At 44.2% G+C, this 16,654-nt stretch overlaps 1 protein-coding gene across 3 annotated transcripts in view; it reads right to left on the bottom strand.

Annotated features, from left to right (window-relative positions):
- The window catches only part of bnc2 (basonuclin zinc finger protein 2), a 165,690-nt gene that overhangs the window by 90,505 nt on the left and 58,531 nt on the right, over positions 1 to 16,654 (bottom strand). Inside the window, exons 1-2 of one of the 3 annotated variants that reach the window (XM_084344179.1) lie at positions 6,696 to 6,777; positions 5,342 to 5,692 (exon numbers count right to left, since the gene is read on the bottom strand). In XM_084344179.1, the coding sequence (XP_084200305.1) occupies positions 5,342 to 5,692; positions 6,696 to 6,698 (354 nt within the window). In that variant the 5' untranslated portion in view covers positions 6,699 to 6,777. Of the gene's footprint in view, positions 1 to 1,794; positions 1,854 to 5,341; positions 5,693 to 6,695; positions 6,778 to 16,654 lie in introns of those variants that run through there. The other 2 variants (XM_084344180.1, XM_084344181.1) reach the window with 2 other exon arrangements.

The following is a 16,654-nucleotide window of genomic DNA, read 5'->3' as shown; positions in this document are numbered from 1 at the left end:
TTACACAGGTTCAATCTCGAGAGCCCTTTCTTAAAAGACAGTAGCTGCAGAATAAAGCAATCTGCATGTGGAGGACTGGTGGTGGAGACAGAGTTTTAGGTGGGAAAGATAAGTCGAGGAGAAGAAGAGAGAGAAAAGGAGGGGTTGAGGTGTGGGGAAGAAGGAGAGGGAGCAAAAGCGAGTGAGGGAAGAAGAAGAAGCAGTGAGAGACTGAGACGTAGTAGAAGAAGAAAAAGAAAAAGTAGTAATGGGGGAAGTGGTGCGTGTCTTTTCTGCAAATCTCCTCTTTCACCTCTGCTCTCCTCCAGCTCTCCAGCCAAGGCCAGCCAAGAGACACTTCACCTCGCACCCACACACACATGGAGCCAGAGCCAACACGCAGAAACACACACACACACACACACACACACACACACACACACTCAAAAGGGAGAGGACACACACCCACAAAACTGCACGCGCTCTCCCTCGCTTCCTCACGCACACTCACACAACTGGCATATGAGTATTTAGCCACCCACTCAGAAAAATAAATGGCAAAAGCACAGACACAAACGCCTCGACGCACGCATGCACATGCGTAAACTTCGGCGTCGGAGCACGCGCGCGCACACACACACGCCTGACACCAGATACATGAACGTATAGGCATCCATATGCTCAGTGTGCAACGACCCATCAAAGACAGACATGGAAATAATAACAGTTGAGTGTAACGACACACACACACACACACACGTTCACCGACTGTGGATAATTCCACACATATGCATCAAATCACTGCCTCCCAGTTCCACACACTGGTAAGAAGCAATGCATGTGCACCACATATGCAACATGTACCCCACTGTGTAAAACAACGTGCGCACACACGCAGGCACGCACGCACACACACGCACCACTCCAAGTGTATCAGTGTGTTAATGGGCAGATTAGCGCGTTCTGTGATCTGCACTGAGGAGGATAATATCAACCTCATTTCTTCAGTCAGACAAAACAAAGCAGAGCATGTTATTCCACAAATATGTCTGTCATCGTGTCCTGAGAGCTCGCAGCATTCACTCTGCAAAGGTTTAGAGCACACAGGCAGGACTGTAAAGGCTGCTCTGCATTAACGAAATAACTGGAATAAGGGAGAGTCGACCATGATTGTCGTATTGATCCAAACAAAATGATCACATACGAGACAAGACATGAAAACACGGGAAAATATTAAAGAAAGATGGAAATGAAAGTCAAACTTTAGAAATTTAGAGCAGATATCAAGGAATATTTAACATGTTTTTAAAAAGAGCTAACATATTTGTGTGTTCGATGCCAAAGTGTCTGCATGCTGTTTGAGAATTTGTATTCAAATCAGACATTTTGAGACAAGCACCAGTTTTTCTTTTTTATTGCATTACTGCTGAAAACATATAAATATTGATTTTATTACAATCCCTCGCTGCTTTTTAGTGTAGTTTTCACAGAATTTTTCAGGATTTTTAAAATGTGCAAATGCACGATTTTAGGGAAAAAAAAGAAAATGCTGCTAGCTCGTGGGCTCAAATACAAAGACAATTTTACAAAGGGGCAAAATGCATGAGAATTTTAGAGAATTCAAAAACTAAAAAAATAAATATTATTATTGTTATTGTTATTATTATTATTATCTAAAATTCCACATGCATTTCTACTGCACATTAGTCTATTTCTGCACGATTAAGGCTTGTATTGAGGTGTGTATATAAGAGTCTCCGTGTGAGATGCAGCAGGCAGCACTGAGAGCAGACAGGAGCTGTAATGCCACTGTACCTCATCCAGGTCTCGGCCCATAGTCGACCTGTCGCACTTGGAAGGAAGCCGCGTTACAGCACCCTTGCAAAAAGAAAAGGAAGAGGCTATTTTAGAGATTTAGATTGAAGACATGCACTGATTTATTTCTTTTCTTTTTTTTCTCTCTTTTCTTTTCCTCTACCTCCGAGGTCTGCTGGAAGCCTGGGTGGCAGCAACAGATCCTCAGGTGGAGGTTAAAGCACTTTTTTTTTTACGAGCTTTTCTAACCATGACTTGTTCCCACATTCCTCCGACTTGAAGCGGAGGAGAAAATATAAAGAAAGAAAAGGAGAAGAAGGAAAAAAAAAAAAAGCAGACGCGGCCTACGGCTGCTGTATTGTGGAGGAATTATCCCTGATGAACCAATTAGGCTCGTAGTATCACTTAACTGCGGGGTTTTTAACTTGCAAGGGTCGATATTCATAGCCACGCATGTACAGCAGCGGGTCAATTAAGGCTCCAAATATTACCACTCCGTAATGCCTGGGAAATAATTCCACTCCTAATTAATGTTTGCATTTTTTCCTCCATAAAAAAAAAACAATTATGAAAGTTCCCTCTTGCAGTGTTTTGTACAAAAAAAATAAAAATTCCTGGACATTAGGCTGCTGAGAAAACAGGCAGTATTTATCGAATCCATTTCATTGATTTCATTTAAATTGCATGCTGCTCGTGTTGTTTCCTGTTGACACTCGCGTGGATTATGAAGGCTACAAAATAAAATAAAAAAATAAAAGTTCCCTCGCAGATTAAAAGCCTATTAAGGCCCTGGTATGAAAGGTGTGAATTATTCGCTTGCAGTCGTGCTTTAATCGCCCCTGTTGTTAATTTCGTTTGTTTTAGAGAGGGAAAAAAACGCAATTATAAAAAAAAAATAAAACGATTGTCTGTGGATACGTTATCAATATGCAATCCTAACACCACAAACTTAATACAACATGAGAGGAATGATTTTATTCACCTTTATTTTTCATCTGTTTCTCACATTTCTACTATATATTTATTTATTTTTCTTGGGGGGATTTCATTGTCTTGCAAACGTCGAAGTGAATATGGAAATAAACTAATTCATTCTGAAACAATTCATAATTACAGGCGAAATATAAAATACACGACAATGTCTTGAATGCAGGTGTCAATCAAAAAGGACATCGGTGCACTCTGAGGGGGACATTCGTTTTTAAGTTGAGCTGATTTTGTTTAAGTCATTTTCTTGACGCTGACGCAGGCAGGTGCTGCTTTTTATGAGGTGGCTGTGCTTTAAAACACCGTGAGGAGGAGAAACAACGAGATCTCCTGGTTCATAATTTGAGAATAAAAACCTGTACTTGCATCGCTCACTGCAGACGATCAGACACCTGCTCCAAAACAACGAGCTCATTTATATCATCTCAATTTTGGGCAGATAAATCCCTACATTCATATTCGTGCTTTACAGGGAGTGTTAAAGGTACTGCTTCATGTTTTTGTTTTTAATTTTACTTGGTGATGCCCTGCACCTCACCACAGCCGCATCTGTCCTAAACGCACTGCGCAGAGCTGTTTCGCGTCTCCATCGATCAGATGGAAACATAATTTGGCCTAACAACGATAAAATACCGCATCCCTCGTGTCACCCAGTTGATCTTTAAGGGAGAGAGGGGAAGCTTTTTTGAAACACGAGCCCAGAACGCATTTCTCTCCTCCAACACCCCAGGGTGCGCCAGCTTCGGCAAACACAAAGTCATTATCGGTTAGATTCCAAGAAGGCGAGTCTGTCAAGGAACAGGCTTCCTTCGGAGAATTTATGTCATGCCTACTAAACATGGGAAGATGTCTTCTAAGTGGTGCGAGGAAGGATAAATAACAGCGAGTCCCTCAGCTGATTATATTGGAACAACGGTGCGCATTTGTAAAAAGGATTGGGGATGCAAACGTGGGGTCCCAGCAGATGCTGAGCGCAGGGGCCCATCCACCTGCTTCATACCGGGGCGCGCTCTCCTCTCTCTCCCGGCTCACTTATCAATAGTTTGTATGATCGTGTCTACGGGGAAATGTATGGACAAGAGCTTGTGTGGGGAGAAAATGATGATGCAAGGATGCGACTCGGTCAAGAATGTAGGTAAAGTTTAGGCTGAGTGAAAAGCAGAACAGTGCGTAAATGTTCCCAAAAGTGGCATCAGGGTGCGTTTTAGTTTCACCTTCGCGATTTGGACCTCTGGGATTAAAACCCCAAACCTTAAACTCTCCGGGCTATAAATGCCGTCAAGGTGACAGAATAAGTTTCTCATCATTTCCAACACCGCGGCGGAGCTGTTGCGCAAGAGCCGCTGTGGCCTGAGTGCGTAACAGCATGTGCATGGTACGGAGAGCCTGCAGGTCCCGCAATGATTAACTGCAACCTAACAACCATCCTCTATCTTTACTTGTCTCCCCCTCACACACACGCACACACACACACACGTGCGCGCGAACGGACACACACATACACACGCACATACACACACACACATACACACACAAAACTCGCCTCCTCTTCCCTCTCCTTACCTGACATTTATCCGACGAAACCACAAATTTCCCTAAAAAAAATAACCCTCAAGTTCTAACTTTATTAAAAAAAAAAAAAAAAAGCTACCAAACAAAAGAGAAATTCAGTGTAACATCCGCGATAAGAGGCGAGACATGTCGGGAGGAAATGTGGTCTTTCCTCAGCCGGTGCGGGCTGTCCGTTATCATCATGACTTTTTCCAGGCGAGCCTGCGCTCGTTCACGGCTCCTCTGCTGTTCTGTAGCCGCGCGAGGGGCTTCCTGCCTCGGCCACATGAAGTCAATTAGCCGGTCCCAGAGGGGTGCCCCTTCCCGAGTCTTTATCGGCACTGAGGTTACCAAAACACTGCTATTGCTTGCTTTTAAACTCCACACCGCCTCGCAGCCCAATTACGGAGACTTAAGCATGTATGTAACGAATCCGGACAAGGGATAATCCATCAAACGGTGAAATAAATGAACTATCTGATGGTGTGCAGATTTTGCATTAAAATGTGTCTTTTTTAAAACGCTATTTTTACTAATTTTCATAGAGCAGAAAATGGCTGAATTTGTCAAATTTAAAAGGGACACACACACACACACACACACACACTGGATGAAAACAGTGTCAGGCATGGTGTGTGTAAAAACAACATCAACAAATCAAACATCAAATCTGATACACTCCAAAAGTGATTAAAAAGTGGCAAAAAAAATAAAATGCAAAGGCAAGGCGGGATTCTTATTTTGAAAATATCACAAACACAACACTGCCCACAACCACCCCCCTACCCCCTGACTTACATACACACACCTACTGACACACATACAAACACTCTGTTTTTCCACACACAAACCAAGAGGTTGTAAGAATCACAACAGCCAACATCTGAACAAACACCGAGGAGAGGATAAATAAAAGTTTGCTCCTTGAACTGACAATGTGGCGAGAAAGGGTGAAGCAGAGAGGAGATGGAGATGGAGAGGATGAGGGGGTGAGGCTGAGCTGACGTACCTGCTGGGACATTCTGTAGAGGAGGTTGCTGTCAGTGCTCTGCTGCTGCCATGTCCCCATGAAGCCCGGCTGCTCAGCACTAGGCGGTCTGGTGCTGAACTGCATGGAGCTTTCGCCTGCTCCCTCAGCGCTGCTGCTAACGATGCTAACACCACCCAGACCACTTCTGCTGCTGCTGGTGGTGCTGCTGCTACTGTGGTTACTGGAGGGGATGCTCGTGCAAACGCCAACGGTGCCGGTGGGTCCGTTAGCCTTGGCTGGGGGTGGCCTGGGCGGCTCCGGGTCTGTGCTGGGCTCTTGTGGGACTGTGTCGCACTCACTGCCTCTCACATCCAACTCTGCCTCCTTGGACTTAGACAGAGAGAGGGAGAGACAGAGAGGGAGGGCAGCAGGGATGTGGGAGTGTGAAGGAGGAGAGAAGAAAAAAAAAAAGTCAGTGAAGGTGGGTTCTTTTGGGGTCTTGTTGGCTTTTTTTTCCCCCCGTCTCGTGCGGGTCTCAAGCAGGAGGATAACAGTGAGAGGGGAGTTGAGGGAGTAGATGTGTGTGAGGTTTCTTGGCAGCTCTGGTGGCGGAGGAGTGTGTGTGTGTGTGTGTGGAGTTAATTCTCGAGAAGAGAGAGAAAAGAGCGCTTGCAGTGAATTTCCTCGGGGGCCTCGTCTTGGACAGGGCAAGATGAGGAGAGCACTGGAGGTGAGGAAGGATGGGGAGAAGGATGGAGGTGAGGAGGGGGCTGACGAGAAGGTGAGCGAGGATGGAGTAAAAGGGAAAAAAGAGGGGGGTTATGGGAATTAGCAAGGAGGGGTGCGTGATGTTGCCCGTGGCCTCAGTTTTCGCTTTAATCCATCTGTCAGTCATTTTGTACTTGGACATGGACTCGACACAAACACACTTACACGCAATGAAACACACGTTTACCTGCATGCACACACTCAGACGCGGATATGACGGGCTCTAACATAAAAGAAAAATTCGAAAAAGTGGGAAAGAAAAAGTTCTCTCAGCACACTCAACACTGAACACATGCACACAGAAGGATAAGAACAGCACATGTAATTCAGTGCACTCTGTGTAATTCATATTTTCTCTAATGTAATAAGTCTTAAAGAAGCAAAAACAATAAAACACATAAACTAGATTGTTTCACCAGAAATGGCAAACAGGCAGCTGACTGTGAAATGCAAATAAACAGTTTCACAGAAAATCTGAACGTCATGCAAACAAAAGCTGTTTTCAAAAATGTAAAAAAAAAAAAAAAAAAAGTAAGGAATAAAAATTTCTAAACACAAAAAAGTCCAGTGAAAAGCTCCACAGAAAGAAACAGTCGGGCCAATAAAAAGCATGAACTGCTCTTACCATCAATTCTGTGCCTGTCCCAGCAAAGTGAAGATGAGGTGTGGGAGTGAGCCACCAGCTATCCAGATCTCCCTGCCTCCCGCTCCTCTCTCTCTCTCTCTTGCTCTCTCCCTTTCTCTCTCCTTTTCTCTCTCTCTCTCTTGCTCTCTCCCTTTCTCTCTCCTTTTCTCTCTCTCTCTCTCTCTCTCTCTGTGATTGTGTCCCTCTCTCGACGTCCGTGCCGCGCCGCCTGTCCTCTCTCTTTTCCTCTCTCCCTGCCTCTCTCTCTCTCTCTCTCTCTCTCTCTCTCTCTGACTCCTCTGTACTCCGCTGCAGCCGCTGAGGAACTGAGCTGAGCGCCTGAGCCTCTGTGTGTGTGTGTGTGTGTGTGTGTGTGTGTGTGTGTGTGTGATAGAGTGAGAGCATGTGAGAGCGAGTGAAAGTGAGAGAGAGACGGTGGCTCTCTGAGTGTCTGAGTGTCTGAGTGAGTGTGTGTGTGTGTGTGTGTGTGTCTGTGAGAGTAAAGCGAGCGTGTGTGAGTGTGTGTGCGTGTGTCGGCCGGTGCAGGCTCAACTGAGTCAACTGTGCCGCTCCACTCTGAGATGTTCAATGACATCGCGCTGCACGCTCTCTCTCACACACACACACACACACACACACACCCCTCCTCTGCTAGGGGGAGGAAGGTGGGGGCAAGCGCCATCGCAGAGCAGGAGGAGAGGTGGGAGGCGTCTGTCCCCCTGCCTTATTACCATTTGCGCTGCGAGTGGCCGGCACGTCTCAGAGCAACTTAGTTCCCCTGAGGGACCATCCCGCCACACACACACACACACACACACACACACACACACACACATAAACACACGCACACACACAGTGCTTAGCAGAAGAGCTCAGTTTTACCTTAAAAAAAAAAACCAGTCCTAAGTCAGGCATCACCGTTACAGATTGTTATGAAGTATTTGTTTCTTTGTTTTGAGACATTGAAAAGGCAGGATTGTATTCAATCAAAAGCCTCTTTGATCACAGCTGAAAGTGGTTCTATTTCTGATTTGTAGGCCAGCGATAAAACAAAAAGAAAACAAGCAAAAATAAACAGAAAAATATCAATAGACTTGTTATATCTCTAAAAAATCTGGTGCCTTTGTTTGATTTTCACCCACTCTAATGAAAGACTAATGGAACGCAGGCAATCTGCCACCAGCATGCGCCGAAACACACACGCTCGCAAGAGCACACGCACACACACACACACACAGGAAAACCCCCCCCACACACACGCCCACCCACCCGCGGAGGCTCTCAGATTTTAATTAAGAAAAAAATGAGGAAGAGGTTCCATTTTAGCCAAATTGGTCCCCACAGCAGCAAAGGTAAGGGAATAAAATGAGGGATGGAGGAGTAAAGGGAGGCAGACACAGAGAAAAAGACACACAGGAGGATAAGACAGAAAAAAGAGGAGGGAGATCTATGCTTCCTTTGACACAGCATAGGACACATCTCAAACAATGAAGACACCCCCCCCCACCCCCACCCCTTCCTCAACTCCTCCTCCTCCCTTTCCCTTTACATCTCCCATCTCCTCTTCTCCACCCTGTCTTTTCACCCCACCGTCATTAGAGAAATGACAGACCAGGTGCCTCGGTCGGCAGCGAAAGGGAGATATCACTGTGATCTTTCCACCACCGAGGAACAAAAGAGGAAGGGACAGAGAGAGAGAACTTCTCTCCTCGGCTACATTAAATGGCTTCTGATGTATAAAGTCCCTTCAAATTTTGTGGTAAATTGCTGTAGACAGGTGCTTGGTCGCTCTGTTAAAAGCCTTTTGTACGATGTACTAATGGCCGTATACTGTTAACCTTTCCTGAGATTATCACACCGGTCGTTACTGTTATGTACAAGGGATTTCTGCTGGCAGAGAGAAAAGTGTACAGTGTGTGTCTCACCACTTTGAAAATGTGCAATTGTGTCTTTTGTCTGAGCTCAATTTACATCTTCACTCCTTCCTCCTTCCCTGCCTACATCTTAATCCTTTTGCTTTTGTCTCCGCTGATGTTTTTTCTCCACTTCTAGATCTCTTTACCTTGCTCCGTCTTTCTTTTACTACACCCTTTCTACTCTTTTCTTCATTTATCTTTGCATAGTGGCCTGCGCCTTGTCAGAAGCCACAAGCAGCCTTGTCGTAAAAGGCGTAATGTGTCACCTCCTGTCCACGCCGCCGCTCGCTCCGCTCTTAACAACTTATTGAAAAGGTAATGCACGAGGCTTCGGCTAATTATATTAAGTGACAATTTAGCGGCCGAGGTTCCTTTTTGCTCTGCAGCTCCCGCTTCTCTCCCTCTCTCGCTCGCTCTCTCCCTCTCCTCTGTAAATGTGCAAGTCTGTGGGTTTGTCGAGTGGCACTCAGTGTTTCAAGTCAAGCTGGTGGCTCAGCTTCTGACCTGGCTGGTTAATGGCTGTTATTTGTGGGAGGGAGGAGTGGACTCTGCCAATATTGCTCACTCTCCCTCCGCATCTCTCCCACTTTTTTTTCCCCCCTTCCTTTTCCCCCTCGGCTCTGCTGATGGTAATGGCCGTGATGACAGAGGAAACGAAGAGGAGACGCAGGAGTAAAAATACGGAGATGGAGAAATTTGGGAGGGAAACGGGGAGGAAGAAGGAAATGGAAAAGATGAAAAAATGCTGGGAAGCAGGAAGGGGTAGAAAAAGGCAGGCAGGAGATCCTCAGGCTCCTTTATTAAAACTATTATTGTGCAGGACTTGAGAATTCCCCCCGGGGCAGGGGTCCATGTCGAAGCCCATATAATTAACTAGAGGCTCAGCTACGGATCAATTACCAGACAAGCAAGTGATAGCCGAATCAATGGAAGATCATCAGGCTCGTTATCAGTGTTGCAACTCATTAGAGGAAAAGTGAGGTAGAGAAAGAGGGAAAGAAAAAAGGGGATGGGGGAGTGAGGGTGGTCGGGTGAGGCAGGAGGGTTGGTGGCAGCGTGTTAACCCAGAGGCTGATGGGTGTGTGTCGGCTACTGGTGTGTGATGGGTTGCAGTCCTCCATAGCTGCCACTGACCAGTGACAGGGGGAGCCCTGTATGACAGAGTGCAGCCGGCTCTGTAGCAACAGTCACTGAGGCTTGTACGGATCAATACGAGTGTGTGCGTGAGGTTAAAGCTCTGCCACAGCATCCTTACTCCCCAGCCACTCACAGGCTCAGTCTGGGGCACAAACCCACAACCAGGGCAGTCAGAAAGGGGATTGTCAAGGATTTTCAGTGAAAAACTGTGGGAATATGCTCATCCCTAAAAATGCGAAGGAAAGATGCCGAAATTGAAACATACCAATAACACATTTGTCTAAATATTCAGCAGACAGAAAAAACAACTGAAAACTAAAATGACAAATAATCCAATATGGGATCTAGATATGCAGCGACAACAAATGTGAGATAGAATTACATTTTAGAAACAATAAATAACATGAAACACAAACAATGTGTTATGCATTCAACTAAAGAAAACTCAATAAATAAGTTTTTCGTAAGGGCAAAACAAGTGTCTGTAGAGATTGTGCAGCATAATTCGCAGCGAACATGCAGCATTATCCCGCTCTCAGGTGTCCAGTCCTCTGCTCGATAGCAGCCAAACTCAGATATCTTTGTGAAAAATGCCGACAGCATGTTAAATAATCAATTCTGCAACGACCGGCTACCTAAGATTTGGATCATCCTGCACTCACTGTTTGAGTTTTTAAAAAGCAAATGTAATGGTCTTAAACGGATGTTATTGGAAGGATGAAGCTCTTCTGACCTGATTATAACGCTGTCCTTTGTTAGATGAAAGAATTTAACACATTTTTCATCGTGCATTTGGGGAAACAAAACAACAAAAAGCTCAGTCCTTCCTTGTTTTGGTTTTCTCCTTGACAATACATCACCTTGAGTAAATCTTGATGGATTTAGGCGAGCAAAGTATTTTTTATGTACTTTGACAGCGATAGCCATTATATCACCTCATTGATTGTTACACTAATTCAGTTTCTTCTTTCCTCTGTTTGTTTTCTCCTGTTCAAACTTTAATTTTTTTTTTTTTTAAGTATTGTTTATATAGTTTTTTTGACAGCACACAGACAGCACAGCAGATTTGGCCTAGATTTTAATTATAAAATACAGTTAGATCATACATGGCCCACAGCGTGACTTGTGACTTGAGTTGTTGTTTGTGCACATGACTATTACGTTTTGAATTTTGATTCTTAACTCATAATATACATGGTATACATAATAACATTCACAGTGGCATACAGTTATGTAAATTATTATGTTTTCTGTAATTGCTGTGGATGGATGCTCTAAGAAAAGAACAAATAAGATTCGAACCAGTCAAAAGTTGTAATTACAAAATACAGTTTTTTATGTCCATAGAGCATTTCAGGTGAAAGAGTAAAATATGTGCAGGGAGTGAAATGGAGACTTAAAATATCCCTCACCTCTTGTTGCACTGTTGTCCTTTGACCATGAGCTACAAGTGCGTTTCAGGAGGTGCCGTCTATCACTGAGGCCCACATTATTACACCCATCAAACCTCTCAGCGCTGCCTGTTTGTTTCCCAAACATTGACATCTAATGGGTCAAATAGCTCAGAAATTGGGTGCGACAGCTCAGGCAGTGAGTTGTTAGAATAGTCTCAAGAGAACCAATTCCCTTTTCCATGCTTTTAAGTCTTGAGAGGCAAAGTACGTTGCTTTTAATTTTCTATGCAAAGTGCGAAAACACAGAGGTTTGATGTCCTCAGCGAATCATAATTACAATGCTTGTCTTACTTGTGTTACTTTTCTGTGTTTTGTTTTCTCTCTTTTTTCTTTTTTTTTTTTTTTTTGGTGGGATAATTTTCATGGAAAGAAATCACAACTGAGCAAAACTCAAATTGGCCTTTTACACACTAAAATAAGGGCAAATGGGAGGACAGAGGCAGAGGGCAGAGTGAGAGGAGAGTGGAACAACATAATTTGCGCAGTGACGGTGATTATCTGCCGCAGAAATAAATGGTTAAGGCCAGTCGGAAAAAGGTTGATGAGTGTCTCTTTGCTGAGGAGGATGCTTCTCGAAAAACGCAGCGAGAGAGCACTGGTTTACTTCAGGGTGCTACAGGAGTTCATCCTCTCAGCTGTTTAGCAATCCAAACTTTTTTCTTTTTTTTTTTTTTTGACCATTCAGGGTCAAGTTATTTCAAATAAACAGACCAAAACAATGATAATCATCATTTAACACTGGTGGGAAGTGGCATTTCCAGAGGAGAGAGTGCAGCCTTTGTACAGTAAACTAGAGACATAAGCAGGAGCACATGGCTGAAGGCTGGTACTGTCGATGACCTGATTAATGGTCATACTATGATGCTCACACACACACTCAAGCAGGCAGTGTGTGTGCATGTGACAAGGGATGGCGTGTCGATCAGATGGCACAGGGATAGAACTGTCACTGTTCTGCTACCACTACAGGGCCACAAGACATCATATGACACCGACAGGAACAGCCCCTCACTTGTGATAACTGGAAGAGGCAGAGGCAGGGAGAAAGACGCAGTGAGACACAGACGAGGGCACTGAAAGGTCTGAGGGTAACGAGAGAGAGCCACATGATTGTCTGTGTCACTGATCACTGCAATCCGGCCTCCAGTAATAAGTGCACCTTTGTGAAAAAACCAGAGGGAAAAAAAAACAACGTCAGCGGCGCGTCTTCTTCAGGTCTTATGAGTTATATATGACTTTCAACTGTATTTGCGGTGACATAGGATGGCGAAAGGTTAATGGCTGAGGGCACAATCTGCTAATGGCTATTTGGCAATTCAAGACCCGATGACACATGTTATCTATCAAATGCTCCATGTGCTACATTTGTTTTTCCAAGAAGGGAAGACTCCACTCGTGAGGTCAGGAGACAAAACTACAATTTTATCAGCACCAACGCAGTGACTGATGCACACGTGGGACTGCACACACACACACACACACACACACACACACACACTCATATCCAGTACACATGTTACGCATGTTTACTAGAATAAACTGTACAGTATCATATCTGCGGTGCATCTTCTACACACATTACTCGGGTTGCAGCTGATAATTGTCACCATTATTGGAACAATCTTTTGGTTTATAAAATGTCCGGAAAAATAATAAAATTCTCAGAGCCCGAGGAGAGATCACCAAATCCAAAGACATTACATTTGCTCTCATAAAAGAAGAAGCAGATCAGCAAATATTCAGATTTAGTAAAAAATTAAACCCAAAGAAAGCAGCTTCTCAATTCACAGCCTGCAAGAAAACAAAAACACGTTTGCAGCTTATTGTGAGTCACCATGACAAGAAATCAGTCTTTCCCAGTGAAATAATATTGGGCCTTTTAGTAATTTACTTTTACTGGCAGAATTCATAGTACGAAGCAAACAGAGACATCACCGAAATTATTTTGGACTCTCTTAGATTTCCTTTTTCTTTTCTCTTGAATGACTTTGAATCACAAGACTTTGAGTAACAGGACTTTTGCAGAGGAAGGCTGTTATGTTCATAATGGAGAAGCTCACCAAATGTAACTTTTGACTTAAATTATTTTAACTTAACTCCAAACACACCAACATCCACAGTGCATCCACATCCAATGGTATGATGCAGACAATTCGCCTGTTGAGACGGATGCTGGAAAAAAAACAATCTGTGCATCTCTGAATTGTTCTACTCTCCGATCCTAGAAGAACTTCTCAAGCATGGCAGGAAAAACTATCAACTGGTGCCCAATTTCAGTACATGAGAGCACATGTTGTTGAGAGAGTAGTACAGAGGGAAAAAGAAATAGCTAGTCTATGTCACATCTGCAGCTTGTTCAAGTCACAGTGAGTCAGCTGGAGAGTGTGCCGCGTTTGATCGCCTGAAAGCCAAGTCCTCCGCACAGCTGCCGCTAACGTTATCACACCTGCAGAAGTTAAACGCTTCATGGACAATGAAACTTTAAGTACGACGTCAACAATGTCATTGACATCTTGAGGTAATTAAACTGAAGATAACTGGTCTTAGTTGACGTTAGCCTTACTAGCGTTTTCTTCCATTTACCAACTGGCTGCGCTCGAAAAGTTTGGACTTATTTTTTGTAACCGCAAAAACATTTTCCTTATTCCAGGAACAGTAAAGCTGAGTACCAGTACTGGTTGTTCAACAGTACTCAACCCTAGTGGGAGGCGAGAGGAGAAGAATAAGAAACAGATGAAGAAGAGGTTGAGTTCCATCACTTGCCTGTTGACTTGTGCAGTTTCTGGGAATTTCACAGACATCTACATCACGGCACCCTGAGCCCATCCTCTTGCTCTTTCTCCCCTCTTATTTCCTTCACTAACTTCACAGTCATCCACACTCACACTTGGATAATTCTCCCCTAATCATCTCGGGCTCTTCTCCTCATCCACCCTCATTTACTTCCCTCATGTCTCCCTCCCCTTCTACTCTCTCTCTTCTCACCTCATCAGACAGGCCTCCACCTCACCCCTCTGCTGCCTTCATCCCCTCGCTCCTGTCCTCTCTCACTGACCCGTGCTCCCCCCCAGTCACAGGGCGTTGTGTCTCTACCTGCCAGGCTCCCTGACAGCCCCACGTCCCCCCTCACCCCCTGAGAGGAGACCGCCTGCCCATCCGGAACGCTGCCGTGGCAACCCTGCCAGCGCCCCCATTGTACAGCCCCCCACCACCACCAGCCCCAACCCGATCTCCACCGAAACCAGCACTGAGAGTTTGACAAAGTCCTTCTCTTTGCAAACTTCTCATCTCTCATTATTCTGTTTTTACTCTTCTTCTCTCGCCCTCGCTCTGAGATTTTTCCCCTTCTGACCTCACTAATATATCTTTACCTCTCTAAGCTTTCTGCTCCCTTTGACTCTCACTGAAGACACTGTCTCCTCACGCTGCCCGGAAAAAAGAGAGCATCCTGTCAGCGAATGTTACAGTCACCTTCATAACTGTTCGCTTAAGGGTTGCTGTTTGTCGTGGTGGGACAAAGTACTGAGAGAAAAGTTTGATTAATATATCGTAGAGGCCAAAAAATCTGATTTTACATTTGAGAATGTATTATTGAAGACTTTGACAATGACGTATTCCCAACATCAGGAGTTTTGTTTGAATGGAAAGACTGACTGTGACATTATGGCCTTTGCCATCTTTGATTCTTGGAGCCAGAAGTGACAAGATGGTGGAGCTGGGGAGGATATCCTGACTGGATCTGACTGAGTACCTGGGGACACCCCATGTTAGCTTCTTGTCAATCACCATGTAGCGGCATACCCTGCTTTATCGTCTATTTTACTGTAATTGGGGCCACATTTTACAGAATGATCACCATGCTGTATTGAAGAAGACTCAAAACTAGTGATTGAGACCATAAACTTATTAGAAAAGTTTTTACTGAGGTAATAAATTAAGTGAGAGTATTCAGACTCTATTTTTGAGTTAGTCAACCCTAAAAGTTTTTATGTAGGTCAGTTTAACCAACCTACAAGACTTCATGTTCGGCAACCGTGTCTCCTAAAAGTTACATTTGCACATTCCTTCATTGGTTTCACCAGACATGTTGTGGTAGCTAATGTTGCCACAATTATGTGCAGAAGAGTTTTTCTGGAGTGAATAAAGTACTACTTTTACGTGCAGTTCCTGTGTCACAGGGAGTCAGTGTATTCATCCTGAGTCCTGTCTGTTTGGTTTAGGCAACAAAAACCACTTTGGTTAAGGGTCGAGATTGTGGTTACAATTAAATGTTAATAAACAGATCATGTCTAATGCTTCAAGTCACTGCAGACTGTTTCTTTGTTTAATCAAGTGCTGCTGTTGCCTAAACTCAGCCATGAAAAACCTTATGATGTGACAGACGTTACGAGCGGACGTAGATATTTTGGCGCTCAACAAATGAATTATGTCGCCAGTGAACAGTATTTTAATAGAAAATGTGTTTTGCTGTTGCCATATTGCTGTAATTTCTAAAAGGACAGGGTTGCCACATAGGAAATAAATTCCTGATGAATGAAAACTGTTCAAAAGCTTCCCTGGAAAAAACGAACAGGGGACGAATCATCCGTCAAGCAGCCAAGAGGAGTCACAGGATTTAGATGAGCACAAAAAGCAGTCTGACAAAAGCCAAAGAATAATTCTGACCCTTTCCAAGAGTGCGACTGTACAGTCTCTGTGTGAGATTAACGTTTTATTCTAACCTTCTGCTAAAAGTGTCGTGGGGAATCATTCCCAAGTTCTCTTCCAAATCCAGGTGTCGGAAAACTAGGAGTCATGTTAGAGTCAGGGTCATCTTATCTTCCGCATGTGAGATGAATCATTTTTGTCAAACTGAGACAAAGTCCAACCAAACAAGTCTAAAACTCATGTCTGGGTATGACTGTGTGTCCAAGTGTTTCGAGAGAGGTCATCAGTTACCAGCTGTGCATCTGCTAAGTGGTGAGGCACTGATGTAATTGGAATTGCACGTTATCCCGGTTAGCCTTTGTGAGTAACAAGGGAAGTCCACGGCTGCTTTTGATATAAAAAATAAAAATTCAATGACCTCACAAAAGTCGCGAGGCGGTCCAGAAGAGCTGCGTACCATCTGAATCCTCCTTGAAAGAACAAATGCTGAGCGGGGAGGGAGGTGGGAACAAAAAACATGTGGGTTACATTAGCCAGGGGAGTCTTTATTTATGGCACACACATGACAGGGAACATAACCGCTAACAACACGACAAACACACAAACACTTGTGACTCGGCCCCGAAAAAAAAACCTCGCAAAATAAATGTCACACAAATCATCCTGTGGTAGTGAAACCACTTAGCAAACAAGCAACAAAGTTTTGGTTCGAGACTTCGCTTCTGAGGAAAAAAAAAAGTTTGGGTCGCAAAATGTATCTCCCAGCACAAACCTCTTCTACGTCTTTCTTCGTCTTTTTTAAACT

The sequence above is a fragment of the Pagrus pagrus genome (genome assembly GCF_965226575.1).
Source record: "Pagrus pagrus genome assembly, chromosome: 2".
Classification (NCBI taxonomy): Eukaryota; Metazoa; Chordata; class Actinopteri; order Spariformes; family Sparidae; genus Pagrus; species Pagrus pagrus.
The sequence above is the reverse complement of the archived record's forward strand: the minus strand, read 5'-3'. Positions and strand labels throughout refer to the sequence as shown.